Genomic DNA, 19422 nt, shown 5'->3' on the forward strand with positions numbered 1-19422 from the left:
ATTGAGAAGTACACCTTTCGATTTACGTACTCTTTGGCAAGGTGGTGCCAAGATAGATGGAATGCATATCCCTATTGCCCCACCGCAGTTAGGGAACCCCATCGTGGCAAAACCATCCACTACGTCCTGCACATTTTCCAGAGTCGCTACCCTTCTTAGCAGAAATCTATTGATTGCCCTGGCAACTTGGATCACAACAGACCCCATAGTAGATTTACCCACTCCAAATTGATTCCCCATTGACTGGTAGCAGTCTGATGTTGCAAGTTTCCACAGAGCTATCGCCACTCCCTTCTCAACTGTCAGATCAGCTCTCATTTTAGTATCACTGCACTTCAGGGCTGGGGAAAGCTCTTCGTACAGTTCCATGAAAGTGGCCTTGCACATTCAAAAGTTTTCCAGCCACTGCTCATCATCCCATAGCTGCACAACTATGTGGTCCCACCAGTTAGTGCTTGTTTCCCGGGCCCAGAAGCAGCACTCCACCGTGTCAAGGTGATACACAACTGTCACCAGCAGCTGCGAATTCCTCCATTCCATGGCTTCAAGCAGGGCTGCTTGAGTGACATCACGTTGTTCTGCATGGTGACTCCTGCTTTGGCTGAGCAAATACTGCAGGATAAGGCATGAAGTGTTTGTAATACTCACAACAGTGTACAGCTCTGTGGGGTCCATGCTTTCAGTGCTATGGTATCTGCACAGGTAACTCAGGCTTAGGAAAAAAGGTTTGATTTGTTTGCCATTAATTTCAGGGAGGGAGGTAAGTGCGTCATGGGAGGCTAATGCCATGTTCCCATAACCACCTGTGCAAATGTTTTGGTCCCATGAGGCACTGCAAGCCCAACCCAACATTCCATTCGGCTCCATGCACCATGGGATAGCTACCCACAGTGCAGCACTCCATGAATCGATGCAAGCCCTGCTAGAGAGGATGCGCTCCATTGACACAATGTGCATAGTGGGGCACACAGAATCGACTTGCTTAAAACGGAGGCTCAGTGTCAACTTAAATAAAATCGACCTAATTTTGTAGTGTAGACATACCCTGAGTACATTTTCAGGAGTCAGAAAAAGTTATAGTCCTTTGTGTGTCATCTCTACTATACAAACAACGTAGTCCTGAAGGGATATTTCTAATATTTACACAGAGAAGTTATTGCCCTATGCTCTAAAACATATTTTAACAATTCAAAAAGCCTAACTATTAAATATTATAGCTTTTTAAAATAGGAAACATCTTAACTTTGGCTAAAACACCATCGGAAAATTGTGTTTTTTCATTATTGCATTGAGAAGTTCATTGTGGCACAATAAAATGTTATCTTTATTAATTCCATAGCAAAGTGGATGTGTAATTCACAACTGAAGTTAGCAGATAGCCTTTTAGTTTTAAATCTAGTCTATCCATGTTTGATATGTGTTCATTTGTTCTATTAACTCAGCCCAAACTTAGTGCATAAAGCAGCAGCTAACATGTAAACTGTTTAATTTTTGGGTACTCTTAAGGAGATTTCACTTACATATGCAGTTCAGACAGCTGCCTGAAAGAAGCCAAGTCACACAGGAGTAAATATATAGCTCAACTTAGCATTCAAGAAAGGTCAAGAAGGCACCAGCTGTTTAGTGAAAGTACATGTAGAGAGATGGATGGGTAAAATCCAGATGCTTAGAGGTTATCTGGGATGCTGGTTGGCTAGAAGGAAGTCCTTGTCTCTGCACATCAGACACAGTTTCAGATTTCTAAGGGAGCCACCAGCAGTGAAGAAAGCCCAGGTACCCATAAGCATCATGATAATATAAGATGGCACTAGGCTGCCGTCATACTGAGGATTCAGGAAGGTCTGCAAAAGGAAAAGAAAAATCATAGTTCAGTTGAACAGCAACAATTAAATTAACATCCAAAGTTCTTTTCATCAGATGAGATTTTAGAAATCCAGGCTGCCTACTCTGCCTGGATACTAACAAGCCAGGGGGATAATTTTTAAGACATCAAGAGTTTGCCAAGTATCTCGGCCAAAATTCTGCATTTGGCAGTGCTCTAACTGAAGCTCTTCATTGCAAATGTTGCTGCATTTCAACAGTTAGCTGCTGTGCATCTTGTGGCCCCAGATTATTTTGTACCAAAAATACTTACAAAAGACCACTTAAGAAGGATGGGGTAGGCAAATAATGCAAAGGACAAATATATCCCCTAACTGGAAAGTTATTGGATATTTAGAATCAGACGAACAATTGCTTGAGTGAAAACACTTGTTTGGCTTTCACCCTACAAATAATTCATTAATTAGCACTTTTGTTTGATTATTAAAGCCATGATCAGCAGCCCTAATCAGAAATGTATTCACTTCTTCCCCTACCCTCATATCAGTCTAGCAGACTTTAAGAATATATCACAATAGGTGAACTCACCAGACCTGATACCAGCAAATGGCTCAGGATGACTAGTGCCGGTGCCCACCACTTCTTCTTTTCACAAGCATCAAAAAATACAATGCCCCAAAAAACGTGCAGCGGAACAATGGCCAAAGTCATGAACGCTGAAAGACAGTATATCCTTAGTCCTCATTACTGATAAGACATTAATGTACAAACACACATAGTTTCCATTCATCCACACAACCTCTGATTCAAACTTGTAGTATGAGTATCCATTAATACCTGGACAACAGTCTACACAAGAGAACACAAAACTCCATGTATTTTGCACACACGTTAGCAAGAGCTGTAAATGTAATATAGCTAGGCAGCCAATAACACATACATTTTTACCTAAATGATTGGTTCTGATGTGCTTATCCCAGGACTTATACAACATCATAACAAAACTATTCACACAACTGATTGGATCTACTGCTCCTCCTTCACTATCCGTAAGAAATAGGGATTGTTTCCCTTGTCTTCCAGCAGAGGATTTCAAATCCATATTTTGGAAGAGGTAGGAAAGTGGGTAAAAGTCATATTTATAACCTGAAAAAACATTTATATCCTAAAGCAAAGACAAAAAATAAATAAATGGGTTTTAAACTTCAAAATTAATTGAAAGAAAGAAAATCCTGCTTTCTAGTATTGTACAGCAAAAAGGAGAAAGGAACTAAGGGCTAGGTCTACAAAAGAACCTAGGCACCTAACTGACAATGTAGGCACCTCAATCCAACATTCATATGCCACCGAGATCCCCCAAATGTCTGCTCAGCTGCTGCCTAGCTCTGTAGGTGCCTAAAGTTGGTAGGCATCTAAATTTCCACCATGAAAGAACCTTGGGTGCCTAAGTTTCTGCCACTGAGCACAACTGCCTCAGTCTAGGCACTTAGGTAACTATTGTGCACCTCAATTCCCCTCTGTGCCTGATGTGGAGAAGTGGTTTGAACTGGAGTGTCTCACCTCTTAGGAGAGTGTCCTAATCATTGGGGTATGGGGTATTCTGGGCAGAGCTCTCTCACTCTCTCCTGTTGAAACTGTTCCATCGCATAAAAATAATTTAAATAGTCAATGGAGTGGGGGGACTGGAACCTGGGTCTCCATTTCCAGGTGAGCACCCTAACTGGTGAGCTCTACACTCATTCCCACATGCTCTGGTCCAATTACTATTTTTAAAAATCAAATTTACTTCTTACAATTATTGCTGTTTATTTCTGCATTTCACATAGCTTGGGCCATAATTATATGGGGGCAAATGCTGCAAGGTTTGTATGGCCAAACTGCAGAGGAATAATTTAAATGCAAATAACTCTTTTGCTTTATAGTATTTAAGCTTTGGGGTTTTTTTTAAATAACCACATAGTATAAATTTCTCTATATTTTTAGAAAATGTAAACTTCAGGCATAATCCACGTGGCAACACCCCTTTAAAAGGAAGCCATTTTTAAATATTCTCAAGATTAAGACTTTATAAAAAGTGCTATGTAACTGGCACCATTAAAGGAAAATCAAACAAGACATCAGGTACCAGTGTTAATTCCCAACTCAGTCAAGTAAACAGACAAGGACAATTTTTGGATACCCTGTGATTTAATTAAAACACAAGTAAAACCAAATACAGTAATACACAAACTACACAAAAACATCCCACGTTTCCCCCCCAGGCACCACAAAAAAAAAATCAGTAATATGATGGACAGTCATATGCCACTTTAAGATGAAAATGTTCAAATGCCAGGAATAGCGCAGGCAGGTGCAGGATGTCTGGTACCTACTGCAAGACAACACACTATACTGAAATTTCACTTTGTTAACATGAATGTTTGTTAAATGCAGAGAACACTATTTTTTCCTGATAAACAATAAGGTAGCATAGAGGTGGCTTGAAAACAAGGGAATCAAACATGTCAACTAGGCAGTTATATAATTGGATGACGTAACAGTTCTGGTTTTCAAAGGATTAGAAACATCACATATGTTCCTTTAGGAGCACACCATGCTTACAGTTTCCTTTCAGGGAAGGTAACTCAAATGGGAATGAGCTAGTGAAGAAAGAAGAGAGTTAGCTGTGTTTTGAACTTGAACCAGAGAGGAATAAAGCCTCTCTTTACAGCCCAAATAAGGAGAACTGGGAAAGATCTTACCCCAGAGGAGTCCATTGATTTGATCCAAGTTACTGCATGCACAAAAAGCAAACTGATATAGGTATCAAGAGGAGTTATTGTTAAATATTTTGAGAGAACCTACAATAGTTAGCGTTAGGTTTGTGGGTCATGTATATTTGTTAAATTTCAAAGTCCTCTAGTATATTTTTTTTTTACAGACTTTGCTCATATTTGTGTATAAAAAGGTGAAAATAAATCTTTGTTTTAAATGTTACCTCTTGAATGTACTACTTAAAATGGAAAGGTACAAAAGAGTCCAGGTTGCCTAGTTTAGATCGCTTTTAGGACATGCAAAGCCATGAATACGAGAGCTATAGGAAGGAGTAAATAAAAAAGGGCATTTCATCCATAGGTGTCTGTTGTTCAGTCCTTTTTCTTAAACCAACAGAACGCAGAGAGAGGGGAGAGGAGCCCCCCCAGCCCCCCCAAAGGCAGCACTAGTCTCTGCTGGTTGCAGGTCCATTGCTGAAAGATCACAGAAAAAGTACACAAAATATGACCCAATTTTATTGATTCTGAATACCCCGTATCAGTGGTAGAAGCCTGTAGAAGGTCTTGGGAAGAACAGTAGAAATGTGAATCCATAAATGTATAAAGTCAGTCTAGATTCTGATATATTTAAGAACACCATGTGTGTGTTATTCATTGTATAGAAAGCTCCATCGTTTTTAAACATTTATATTCATGTTGAGGTAAGATGTGTCCAAAATTAAGCACATAAAAAAACGTATCGTATTTTGTTTTCTGTTTCTAGTCAGTCATCCAGATAGAGGAAGAAGATCTGGCCCCCACGACATCTGAGGTACGCCGCCACCACAGATATGCACTTTGTGAATATCCTGGGAGCAGTGGACAGGCCAAACAGGAGGACTGTAAATTGGTAGTGCTTCTGTATAGCCATGAAACAGAGGAAGCGCCTGTGCCCCTCGAATATATAGATGTGGAAGTACACGTCCTGCAGATCGAGGGTGACTTACCAGTTCCAAAAATCCAGGGGATGATGGAGAGGATGATGGAGGCCAGAGAGACCATGAGAAACTTGAGCTTTACCAAGTACTCGTTCAGGCCTTGCAGGTCCAGGATGGGCCTGAGCCCCGCTTTGGCCTTCGGGATAAGGAAATAGTGGGAGTAGTACCTCTTGCGTTTGAATTCCACTGGCACCACTTCCACCACTCCTAAGCCAAGGAGCCACCCCACCTCCTGCTCGAGCAGAGCCTTGTGAGACAAGTCCTCCAGGAGGGGCGGGGTGAAGGGTGGTTGGGCGGGTTAGAGATAAATTGGAGGGTGTAGCCTCGGAAGATGGTGTTGAGGACCCATCAGTCCAAGGTCAGCCATGACCACTCCAGGAGAAAAGCTCAAAACTGGTTGGAGAAGGGAAGTTTTATTGCTGTTGGATCCCCGCCTGTTTACCCTTGGAGGACTCAGGCTTCCGGGCAGACCGGGACTGCCTCTGTGGGCATTTCTTATAGTCCTGTGATTTTTATAACGGCACTTGTATTTAGAGTGGCTGGTCTGGGTGGGAGCCTACTGAGGCTTAAACTTAGGTCTAGCCGGAGCCAGAACATAGACGCCAAGGGTCTTAAGTGTAGTGCGGGAATCTTTCAGGCCATGCAGCTTCACGTCCATCTGTTCCAAAAACAGGGCCTTGCCATCAAATGGGAGGTCCTGCAAGGAGTTCTGCATCTCACTGGACACTCCAGATAGCAGGAGCCATGACGCCCTCCTCTTGCATGCTGCGGAGGCCATGGACCATGCAGCTGTATCTGCCACATCCGAGGCTGCCTGCAGGGTTGCCAGGGCAGCCACTGTACCCTCCCCCACCAGAGCTTTGAACTCCTTCCTGTCACACTCCTGGAGGAAGTCCTCAAATTTGAGAAGAGAGCCCCACAGATTTAACTCATACTAACCCAGGAAAGCCTGATGGTTTGCCACCCTTAACTGGAAACTCGAGGATGAATAAACCTTTTTCCCAAATAAGTCCAGCCTCCTTAAGTCTTTATTTTTCGGAGTCAGGGCTGATTGGCCCTGCCGCTCCCTGTGGTTGACTGAATTGATCACCAGGGAGTTGGGGACAGAGTAGGTGTACAGGTATTCATGCCCCTTGGCGGGCACAAAGTACTTCTGTTCAGCCCTCTTAGAGATTGAGGGCAAAGAAGTTGGGGTTTGCCACAAGGTGTTTGAAATTTTTGCCACACTTTCATGGAGTGGGAGAGACATCCTGCCCTGAGGCCGATAGGACATTGAAGAGGGAGTCAGAGGTTTCCTCCACCTACTCAGCCTGAAGGTTGAGGCTTGATGCCACCCTTTTCAATAGTTCCTGCTGGGCTTTAGAGTCCTCCTGTAGGACAGAGGGAGGAGGGGCCGTAATCGCATCATCAGGGGAGTGTGAGGAGGTGGGCGCAGTACTCTGCGTACCCCCCCAGTACTGGGGGTCCCACCACTTGGTCGCCCTCCAAGCACTGAACCAAAAGTGCATGTCCCATTGACTCCTTTCTAGGAGGCTGGGAAAGGGAGGCTGACAGCTGTTCTGAGGCTCCGGCCACCAACCAAGCCCCCCCTGCGTCGGGAACCACAGTGCCCATTGGTACCATGGTGCCAGCCAAGGAGCCTGGTACCACTGCACCTGCTGTGGCACCAGCACAGCAGGCTGTTCAGCCTGACTGGCCTATCCCATCGATTAACGGCTACAAAGGAAGGCCAGGCTGGTGTACAACCTGTCCCTGTGCCTGGACTGGGGGAAGCGGCAGCAGCGGGAACGGTGCCAAACAGGAGACCATGATCCTGATGTGGAGGAATGGTACCGCCAGTAGCAGCTGCTCCGCGATCGGCTCCGGCGGGAGGATTTGCTACGGCAAGGTGCCCGTGATCGATGCCCAGGACTGCGGAAGCGGTGCCGTGGTGGGGTTGTGTACCAAGACAATGAACAGGAACAGTGTCTACGTTCATGTTGCGACTGGCTACGGTAGCCCCTTGGAGATGAGGACCTTCGGTGCCATCTGTCTCGGTCTCGACGGGGCCTGCTCCTCAAGACAGAGCGGTGCCTGGAACCCTTGTTAGTCAGAACCCAGCCAGACCACCTGGTGGGGGTCGACAGTGACCAGTGTGAACTACGCATGGGGTGGTTGCTGAGTGGCGAACGGCGTCGGGAAGATTCCCTCAACCGCAAACGGTACCAAGCAGGGGGCAACTGCGGAGATCCCCGCAGTGGCTTGCCTCTGGACTGGGGACCCAGTGTTGGTGGTGCCCCTGGTACCGGCAGGGACATAATGTCCCGAGCCGCTTGCAGGGCCTCTAGCGTGGAGGGCATCCGGACATCCAGGGAAGCCTGCTCCGACTGGGCCGGGCTACTCCACTCAACCTGAGTTGGAGGCCTGTAGGCCGATGGGGACCAAGGACTGCCCAACATGGGTCCAGCCTCTTCCCCAGTCTTGCTCCGGTGCTGCCATGGCAAAGGCCTCTTCTTAGCCTTCTTGGCATGCCCCGCAAACGGGGAGTGGTGCCAATGGGTAGATGGCACCAAGGGGTCGCCGCGCACCGACATCGCAGCACCTGGTGCCGACTTGGAGCGGCGCACCAGAGTCGGGGTCAACGCCAACTCCATCAGGATAGCCCAGAGCCTAATGTCCCTTTCTCTCTTGGTCCGAGGCTTGAAAGACCTGCAAATCTCGCAGTGATAGCTGAGATGGGTTTCCCCCAGACAGCGTAAACAGTCCGCATACAGATCACTCACTGGGATCAGCCGCCTTCAAGTGTCGCACAACTTGGGGCATGGAGCAAGCCCCGACCCAGGCGCACTAAACTAAACTAATCTTCAACTACAGGTACTACTACAATGAATGAACAAGAGGTCTAGAAGAAAGCTGCAGACAATCTGGAGCAGAACAGTTCCAAAGCACCTTCACTGGTGGCAAGAAGGAACTGAGAGTGTGGGGGAGCACAAAGTGCACCTTACACTGAGCTATAGAGGCGCCACTCCAGGGGTCACTGAGACGCTCCCCTACGGGTACTGCTAGGGGAAAACTTCCACACCAGTGCACTTGGCGAGCACGCACACCTGTTGGGGAATACACATGAGCAATCACTTGAAGAAGAAACAGAGGTACAGAAACGGGAAGTGGCTTGCCCAAGGTCACATTGAAGGTCACCGGTAGAGCTGGGAATGACATCCACATCTCTTGACTCTCAGTCCAATGGCCTATCCATTAGACTATACCCACTCCCAAGGACTACTGATGATTTGTAACATTCACCTACAGAAGTCTTGTTTCTGGGCTCAAGGACTACCTGAGTCCTAACCCAGAACTGCCCCGGACCTACTGTGTGGCCTTGGTCAAGTAATTTATTCTCCATATCTTAATTTCTGATGTCTATCAAGTGGTCTTAATACTCCCCTAACTCACTTCACCTTGGCCAGGCTGCAAAAATGAAAGAAGTTATACCACAACTCTACATCCGTGATTATATAATGATGACATTTTTCCTGACTCACATACTGTAAGAGTTTAGCTAAAGAAACAGCTGAATACCATAGTAGTTTACTATTTGTCACTTGAAACACATCATCTTACTAATAACAATCATTCAGGTAAGCACTAAGGTAGATCCATTTACAATACTGAGTTTTACAGCTGCTTAGAAAATGTGTCAGAACTGTTTGACAAAAAAAACTCTCATATTTTGTTTTCTGACCACTTAAGCAGCCAGCTGGAAAATGTTCATATTAAAATAGGGCTATTCAGAAAAAGAGTGTAGGGACTTTAGGTTTGGAACTTCCTCTAGGGCAGGGGTTGTCATAGTAATATTCCTCGATTTGAACCTTAGCGTTCAAATATAAGGTACTAGCATGAAGTCCTCTAAGCTTAATCTCCAGCTTAGATCTGATAGGCTGCCACCAGGTCAGGAATTGATAGGGCCTGACCCCCCTTTTCTTCTTCTGGTGTCCGCCAACCCTCCCCTGGGGGGACCCTCCAGATAACCTGTTCTCTGCTTCCAAGAGATAGCGTTCTTTTTCCTCGGAGAATTGAGATGCAAAATACAACAGCTTTGCTTTGCCTTTCCCCGTTCCTGCCTTCCCGTGAGGGAGACAGATACCTGATACAGAGGTTTCAATTTCTCTGCCTTACTAGAAAAAGAACTTCCACAAGTTTGAAAAGAAAGCTTTATACAGAAAAAGAGAAAATACAGAATAATAACTTGCATAAAATTAAATACAGGCTTCCAACTTAAAGAAATATGAACAACCCAGTCTGATTAAAAAATAGCCAATTTAAATAGACCAGCAATCACACACAATAAGTACAAAGCAAAGCATATCATAGCCGATTTTACTTTGTTTCCGTTTTGTATTCACTGCTTTATAAGAATGAGAGAAGATGGAATTAGCAAGATAGCTTGTCCCTCACAGCTGAGGAAGCAACAAAGCCCACAATCCACATCTGTAAATAAACACAAAAGCTCCTCATAGCCGAATTACTTTGTTTCCTTTGTACTCACAGACTTTTGGTAGAATATTTGAGATAAGATGGAGTAAGAAGAGAACTTGTTTACTCATAAGCCGAGGAAACAACAAAGACACGAGTATACAAATTCCGCCCTGACTTTTAAACAATCAGTTTTCTCTGATTGGTCCTCGGTCAGGTGTTTGGTTCTCTTGTTCCCCCTTTACAGGCAAAAGAAAATTAACCGCCTTTACCTTACCTATCTACTTATGAGCAGGGGTCGGCAACCTTTTAGAAGTGGGTGCCGAGTTTCATTTATTTCCACTTTAATTTAAGGTTTCACGTGCCAGTAATACATTTTGACATTTTTAGAAGGCCTCTTTCTATAATCTATAATATATAACTAAACGATGTTATATGTAAAGTAAATAAGTTTTTTTAAATGTTTAAGAGCTTCATTTAAAATTAAATTAAAATGCAGAGCCCCTGGACCAGCGGCCATGGACCTGGTCAGTGTGGGTCCCACTGAAGATTAGCTTGCATGCCGACTTCAGCATGCGTGCAATGATTGCCTACCCCTGCTCTAGGGATTGTATAAGAGACTGCCTCTGGCCCGGTGCACGATGCTGCCACTCCGGAGCCGCTTTTAGGTAAGCGGCTCCAGGCCGGAGCCTGAACCCCTCCTACACCCGCCCCAAATCTCCCCTGCCCTAAGCCACTGCCTGCACCTCGACCGCCTCCTGCACCAACCCCCTTCCCTGAGCCCCCGCTGCATCCCGTGCACCACCCCCCTGCCCTGAGCCCCCTCCCCCAGTCACACCCCTGCCCTGAGCCCCATCATACACCCCGCACCTCTCGCCTGCCCAATCCCTTGCCCTAAGCCCCTTCCTGTACCCCACACCGCCTCCCATACCCCAACTCCCTGCCCTGGCCCTCCATACAATTTTCTCACCCAGATGTGGCCCTTGGACCAAAAAGTTTGCCCACCCCTGGTCTAATGGTTGTTTTGAAGAAAAAGTCAAGGGCAGTGACACTTTATTCTCTCTCTCTACACCCAAACACACACTTACACTTTGTAAAGTGGCAACAATAGTTAATTAAAGAGGCATCAGGAGATTAATTGTAACACTGTAGCCAATGAAGTTAGCTACACAACTGTCTGTTTTTGTAAACAATGTGCATAATTTTGGACACATCTTACCTCAACATAAATATAAATGTTTTAAAATGATGGAGCTTTCTATACAATCAATAACACACATACGGTGTTCTTAAATATGTCAGGATCTAGACTGACTTTATACATTTATGGATTCACATTTCTACTGTTCTTCTCAAGATCTTCTACAGGCTTCTACCACTGATACGGGGTATTCAGAATCAATAAAATTGGGTCATATTTTGTGTACTTTTTCTGTGATCTTTCAGCAATGGACCTACAACCAGCAGAGACTAGTGCTGTCTTTTTGGACGTGGGGGGCTACTCTACTCTCTGTGTTGTTGGTTTAAGAAAAAGGACTGAACAACAGACATCTATCACAAAGTGACTGAACCACTTATTTCTCAACAAGATATCATGCCATGTGTAAGGGAATTTCAAGTAAGCATTTTACCTTTTGTAAGTCTCTATGCAAAGAAAGGGAGAGGGAATAAGGGAATGTGTTGAAATGAAGACTTTATGTTTCTAACTTTTTCATTAAAATTTTTATGCCTGGTTCTTTGCTTTCTGCATACACAAAAAGAACAATTTATTGTTCTGTGATGTTCAACAAGCAAACCCAAGTCCCTGGCAACTCAAATTAATGGTAATAATTAGGAAGTAAGGCAATTAACAAATAGGGACAACTTAAAATTTGTTAAATCTGAACAAACATATTGTACCTCTCACCCTGTCATGTCCTACACTGCCAAAATTATTCACGAATGAGTGGACATTCCTTAAACTCATGGGCGAACCTTGTGATAGTCCAACAGTTCTGCTCTGCTTCTCCACTATTCATGCCTCTATGAATAACTGATGCTTTCGTAACAGGGCCAGGAGTGTTTTCCTTCCTGGCGACCCTTATAGAATCTGCTTTATGGTGGAGAGATCAAAAGCCATTAAGGAAAACAATAGATGAGTGAGTTGGTATTTCTGCAAAGCAGAACAATATTTGGCCCTAACAGAGGCAAGGACCTAGCCAAACTCAGTCAGTGCTGCAGTCAAACAACCTAATTTCTCCTACCAATTTGTAATGTACCCCTTTGAACTTGTACAAAGAATCTGTTTCTCTCTACCAGCCATTACACCAGCAGAGAGAGTTTATTTTTCTCTACCAGAGTCTAGCAACGAGCATATGTTTAAACAGTCTGGCCTGAAGTATGGTCCTTTAATTTTTATTTTATTTCAGTTCTAGATTAAATGTCTGCCTTACAGGATGGCAAGTTTTAATGAATGTACACTGCTTGCATCCACTAAAGGAAAGAATCTCCTAATCAATCTCTTTTGAAAACACTACCAAAGACCATGGATAACGTAAAGCACATATGCTTTTCAAAACATAACATTTTGGAAATCTATCTTACTCTTGTTCTATTCTTCTGCAATAATTCAAAGTTGATGTTTTCATATTACTAGGGGTATTATTTATACAAGATCTGGGTGATCTGATTTACATATCAACCTTGAGATAAACACCCAAGGTGTCCAGCAAGCCTCATTCAGAAAAATGTGTTTTCCTTAGCTTTGCATTACCTAAAGAGGTACTCTAGTTTTGCAATGATCAAGATCAGAATGACAAACAGATCGGACTTCAAAGAAATAGTAAAATAAGAAAGAACAGTGTCAAAGCCCTAATTTGTGTTATAGTCCTTTTAGACTTTCATTATGGGAGGAATACCCTTAAAGGAAAAGGAAAATACATAAATAAAGACAAGTGATTTACATTCTTTATAATTTGATGTCATTTCAACCTCTATTTTACTACACTGAAACAAATTTTTTTAAAGTACACCAAAATTTAAATATTTGCAACAGATTTTAAGTTGCAGAAAAATAACACACCGAATGCTGGATGTTTAACCAATGGGAGATTGACTTCCAATCAGTTGGTGGTTGGGACCCCAAATGTCTAGAGGCAAAACTAGTAAAATATTTCTTAAAAAGCTGAATTCTTAATTAATCTTATGCTTCATGAGCCAAAAATTAACATAACTGTTTAGTGAAAATTATGTTTACTCAGATGTATACTAAGATACACACAAATATCTCACAGTATAGTCAGAGCCCTCATAATGGGTTGAATAAAGTTTTCCATGGGCCACTTATACCAGGAAATGTTAGGAGCTTGTCAGAAAAAATGACTGAATAAATTCAGTCTTCACAACAGCCCCCACAACAATCACCAGGCCACACTCCCATGCACAGATTTACCTACCAGAAGACAGGAAGTACTGAGGAGAATCTCCATAAATACCCGCTGAGCCTAGTCCCAAGGAGTCAGTCAGGATATTCACAAGAGAAAATATTCCACTCATGATCCCAAAACCCAGGCCAGACACTATGCAATGAACACACACAAACACACAAGAGGCTAATTACAAGTCTTTAGACAAATCCTCACATTACCTGCAGGTGGCAAGATTTTATAAGTGAAGTCATATTCAAAGACAAAAGAATTCTAAGGAATCTCTCCGTTTCATTCCTACATTATATTTTTATTGGAAACCAACTAATTCTTTGGTTGTGATAGAGGAGAAGAATAATACTTAGAACTTACAGAGGACTTTACATCTTCCAAGTGCTTTATGAACATCAACCAACACTCACAATTCTGCTGTGAAGTGAACAAATATAATTATTCCCATTGCCTCAAGATGGAAATGGGAGAGAGAGGTTAAGTGATTTTTCAAAGACCATAGAGTGAATCCATGTCAGAGCTAGAATCAGAACTCAGATATTATTGTCTCCTCTCAACTGATGGCAGTTTTATTAGAAGAGACAAGGACAAAACGGGCTTGGAGACTGAAGCACCAGCTCACCTCAAAAGATAAGAAGTATGTTGGAAGATCAAGGCTGAGGTATGCTGGCTGGGTTATGTGGGCACTGATATTACCTCTATTATATAACATCTCTTCCATAGAGAGAGAACTTCATTTTTCAGAGCTGTTAACATGTTATCTTTCAGGAGTGCTAAATCCACATGATTGGTTTAAAAAGGGTAATATATTTATTTCTGCAAACTATAGAGACTGAACTTTATTGAAAGAAATATACAGAATTAACATAATGCTTCATGACAAAGTAGAATCATAGTTTTACTGCATCTCATATTTCAGCACAACCCTGGTCATCTTCACACAAATTAACTGAGCTCAAAAAAAGATCTTGAGAAACAGTGTGGTCTAGTAGATTACCAGAGAACTGAAAACATGGAATTTCTGAATTCTAATCCTCATTCTCACAGTAATTGCCTCTAGGATCTTGGGCATGGTTTTTTTTTTTAAATAGTCCCATTTATGAAGTAGGGATGAAAATAATTACCTAGCTCCTGGAGCGTTTGAAAGAATTAGTCAATGCTTGTAAAATGGCTCTGAATTTAAGAAAATAATTCTTAGCAATTGTAGTGCTTTTCATTAACAACTTCCTTTTGATGTTAATGGTAAAATTATTTTGATACCTTTTGCCTTACGTAATCTGAACATCTATAAAGTAAGTTTTTACATGCCTGTTGGAGTCTACAAGACTTTGTGAAACAAATAAAAATGGAGTAGCAAGTAAACACAGTCTGCATGCAAAAGTTAACTATTCTGTGGCTATAACATTTTACAAATGACTTTTTTTTCTAACATGACTATTTAGGGTACAAGTTAAATAGTTTTGACTGCATTTCAGCTTGCCATAGGACAACTGTCTGACAGAGATGGGTATGGTTTCCTCCTGGCTCACAGTCATTAAGCCCTTATTAGCTTTTCTGAAATAAAGACAATATTTTTAAAAGTAATACCTTAATGTCCATACGTTCTATTTTTCAACTTTGCTACTACAAACTAGTCAGATCTTATTTTTAAATGTCTAAATGAAACAAGAAAGCCACTTATATGCAAAGGATGGGGGAAGGCTTTTCAAAGCAAAAGTCATCAGAATTTTTCAACATGGGCAAAACAACTTATTTTCTGGTAGTCCCATTCTCAGAAATGGCTGAAATATTTTGGCTGAAATTTCCTCTAAAAAATTCACCCTGTGGTAGACATCCAGCATGGAAAATTTCAGACCATATGGATGAAGACAGAAAAAGTTATACACAACTGAAAACAGGATATTATAACAAGTATTGTTGGGCAGCCTTCATAATAGATGGTGTTACCAGCCCCTCCTATAATATTTTAGTTCTGGATAAACAGACCCAGGAAAAACTTAAGCCAAACATTTCAACCTGTTCAGTGGAATTCCTAATGGGGGGTTTTAGCTCCAACAGTTACTATATCTTGGTCCTGATCTGGCAAAGACTTACTCACATGCTTAAGTTAAATAACTTAAATGGGACTGCTCACAGTGCATAAAGCTAAACACACGCTTAATTCTTTGCAGGATCAGTGCCCATGTCTACACATGTTAAAACCTCAAATTAATGCCAAGTACCTGAAGAACCTTTATCCAAGCAAAATTCAGTTTACTAGTTAAATAAAATTTGGAAAAATTTGTTAGAACTTGTTACAGGGTTTATACCAATTATTTTGATGCCAAGAACAAAAATAAAGATTTTCTTCTGGTTTATCTACCCCCATTCACTGTTTTTTTAAATAAAATTGCCAAAGCAGATACCTTGATTATTTTGTAAATATTTTTAGCCAACACCTAAATTGTGATGACACTTGTAAAAGAAGAATTTGATATCTGATTCTTTTGCAGAAATGGTAGCAGTGGAGAGTAACATTTGTGTCACATGAAATGATGCCACTTATATCATCATGTAATGCATTCCTTATTGAGGTCAGTGAGATAAGCTGTTGTTCTTGGTGTCAGCCATGTTCACTCAACTGCTGTTTCTATAGCATTCACAGCCACAGGATGTAAATTATCATGATCTAAAATGCCATCATATGACACTGTTACTCAGTTCCCCCAGTTTTCCAGCCTGTATTAATTTTGTATTCAGACTTAGATGGAATTTAAAGAAATAAAAACATTGTATTTTAAAACGTTTTCCTAGATGCTATATTTCTCAGATTTCATTTTGCTTAGGGATATAGGATCACAGATTTAATCTGAGTTTTTGATAACTAAATTACTGATATAGCAGTGAGGAATCAGAAATTCTGGAAAACTCACAAGCAGGGGACGACAATAATTCACGAAAATGTCAAAATACAATGCTGAAACACTGGAGTTTGTTCTAATTAACAATCAATTTTTTTTAATGGAGATCCTTGACAGATGAGATCCAAGTTATTTATTTTTTAGTTCTTTCTATACCCAAGGATAGTCTTATTATAGGAGAGAAAACAGTCATACATTAATGTGTCTATTAGGCCTGTTATTTTTATCTGAATACTGTTAAGATGAGTTCCTGTCTGCATCCTGTAGAACTTGCCATACTGGTATTGCCCTGGCCTCTCCTTTTGTCATTCAGTGTTGAACGCATTCTAAAACAATATGCATTACCTCACCTTTTGGGGGCGAAGCCAGACTTTTTGGCACCTGCTCCCCTACTTGGTGTAAACTTTGCTTGTGCCAATCAGAAACGAAACACACAGGTTTGGCCGTCCTATGAACTTCTGTATGTATAAGTAAGTATTTAGTCGCCTGACACGTGCATGTAGGAGAGGAAGAAACGAATCCTGAGTACCTGTACCGTAACGAGCTATCCTCCAAGCTCTCTCAGCTACGTTTCAAACATGATCTCTACGTTTGCAGTCTATGCGTTGGTTGTATTTGTTAAGTATCCGTTATTATAAATGCGCATCTTTGTTATATATGTTATCAAATATTTTGTCATTGTGGGTTTAAGCTTATTAACCCTATCTAATATTGCTGCTCGCTTGACCCTTGAATATCCAATAAAATTTAGATTGATAATTTTAGTTGTGTGTGTGTCTGCAGTTTGCATCGTGACCCATACTCTCCTTGCATCCCTTACCTATACAGTCTATTGCCACGTGCAGCCTAGTAAATAACAGGCCTGCATTTCCTTTTGCCCCTGCGAATACATGGCAATCTACAAATACATCATATAATACAACATTTTCAAACCTGATTTTCAAGTCACGTTTAGAAAGTTTTCTTTGTAACATAAGGACTTTTATTAAATCCCCAGTTATGCAGAAACTGGTGAGGCCGTAAGAGGAGTGCTGGCATACTACAGGCTACCTATTCAGTATAAGCCTCAAAAGAGTAAGGGTATGTCTTCACTAGCAACGTTAAAGTGCTGCCACAACAGCATTTTAACATGGATGTGTAGTCATAGCACCAGCACCCTCACCAGGGGAGTAGCTATCAGGTGCACTATCTACACTGCCACTTTACAGCCCTGAAACTTGCAGCGCTCAGGGGTGTGTTTTTTCACATCCCTCAGCGAGAAAGTCGCAGCGCTATAAAGTGGCAGTGTAGGCAAGGCCTAAGAGTCACCAGAAACATTTAACTTACTTCAACAGTTTGTAATAGGCAAATCGGAAGACCTCCTGGAGCAGGACGGAGAACACCACTCCAAAGATGAGAAAATTTTTCTTTACTGATGCATTGTTGCTCCCACCAATCTGCACTGCAATGAACCATACAAGGGAAGAAAGCAGCAATGAGACCAGCCAGAAGAAACCTCTAGAGTTTAAAAAAAATAGGAAGGAAGGGGAAGCAGGAGAGAGAGGAGACAACCATCATGCATACTACCATACTATTCAATTACCTAAATAAATAAATAAAGATTCCATAGCTTGTGATTAAAAATCTCTAATAAGGGATTCCTCAATGCAGCAGATGCATTGACAAGGAAGATCTGTATTGAAGTAGGTGACAAAGCAGACACATACTCTCCCACAAACCCCATTTACCATGCTAATACTGTAAATTATTTGAAAAACTAATTTAAAAAACAGCTTAGACTAACAGTTTTACCCCCCATGTAGACAGAGCATACTGTGATTAAAATGGTTTCAGAAAACAGTTTGAGAGCCTTGACTACGCAAGGAAACTGAACTGTTGCAGGAAGTGAACTGACCATTCTCAACCATGTTTCCTGAGACAACAGTGAAAAGGTTTTGACTGGGCTATGTTATTTTCAATATGAGTTATGGGGGCACTGTTGCTAAAAACTATTTTTGCTGACATCTGTTTCCTACCATAGCCAAAGCACTTGGGAATGGCTGCTAAATGTGGTTTTAATCCTGTCCTTTGGGAGCAAATTCTTGTTAGCACAGGGTTGTCATCATGGCTATGTGGTCTAGAGAGAGCACCCAGGAGTCTGCCCAATTTAGAGCCACAACTGTCTGGAGACTCACCCCCCTCTCTCCCCCGCCTTCCCCAATCCTTATTCTCTAGTAATAGCCCCTACTCTTGTTGTCTGGTTCGTTTATACATGACTAGGGGCTATCACTGGAGAATGTGATCCTTTAATAAGGGTTGGTCCTCTAGTGCTGCCCACATCTGAAATGGGGGCTGGGGTCTCCCACATGTGCCACTAAACACAACACCCTGAGTTGGTGGGAGGCTCATGCCCTATTACTAGTCTGGTGTTTCCCACACACCTATCTTCTCCCTAACTGGGATGTGTGTGTCAGACCTTTGCAGGTGGTGGGCGGGTCCTGCTGTTTTACAGAGATGCAACCTCTCTCTGCCTTTAGGGGAACAGGAGGCTGATAACCTCAAATACACCTGGGTCTGGGGGCTTCTCCTGCCAGAAGGTGGGAGGAGAGGTTCATGCCATGGGCTGAAGTCGGGGGCTTCTACCATCGACGGCAGAGGACGGGTAGCCCCCTTGCTGAGGACTGTCTGGGGGTATCTCCCTTCAGAGGGAGGCTGACACCCAGAGTGAGGGGACTGGGGATTCCTCCCACCAAGGGGGGAACGGGCTGACACCTGGGGGGGCGCACCTAGGGGGTCCTCCTCACCTGCCCCTGCACAGATGCTGCATGACCGCCAAGCAGTCTCAGGAGGCCCAGGCAGGTGTCGCTCCCCGGCCCGGCCCGGCCCCGCCCCACCCAGTGATGAGGAAGACAAGGGACAGTGGTTCGGCGGCGATGGTGCAGACGCACAGGGCCAGTACCGGCCCAAAGGCGATGAAGCTGCACCCAATGAACACGGCCGTGGTCATGGCGGAGGAACCTGGCCCAGACCCGGACACGCCCCCACCCAAAGCCCACCGCTGCCACTGCCCTCTGCTGGGCGGGAGCCCAAACCAGGGCCTCAGCCTCCCGCTGGCTCCTCAGAG

General features: G+C 42.9%; 1 protein-coding gene across 2 annotated transcripts; it reads right to left on the minus strand.

The window, feature by feature from the left end:
* Positions 1–1306: 1306 nt before the first annotated feature.
* APH1B (aph-1B gamma-secretase subunit) lies at positions 1307–19305 on the minus strand. Of its 2 annotated transcripts, XM_032765457.2 has the most exons (6): positions 19193–19305; positions 17646–17816; positions 14900–14973; positions 13438–13560; positions 2410–2537; positions 1307–1841 (listed from the first exon to the last, which is right to left on the minus strand). In XM_032765457.2, the coding sequence occupies exons 1-6, from the start codon at positions 19303–19305 to the stop codon at positions 1674–1676; spliced, it is 777 nt and encodes a 258-aa protein (XP_032621348.1). In that variant the 3' UTR covers positions 1307–1673. The 2 variants fall into 2 exon arrangements, with proteins under 2 accessions (XP_032621348.1, XP_032621349.1); XM_032765458.2 differs by lacking the exon at positions 13438–13560.
* Positions 19306–19422: the final 117 nt, after the last annotated feature.

This window comes from Chelonoidis abingdonii, chromosome 9, assembly GCF_003597395.2.
Source record: "Chelonoidis abingdonii isolate Lonesome George chromosome 9, CheloAbing_2.0, whole genome shotgun sequence".
Taxonomy (NCBI): Eukaryota; Metazoa; Chordata; order Testudines; family Testudinidae; genus Chelonoidis; species Chelonoidis abingdonii.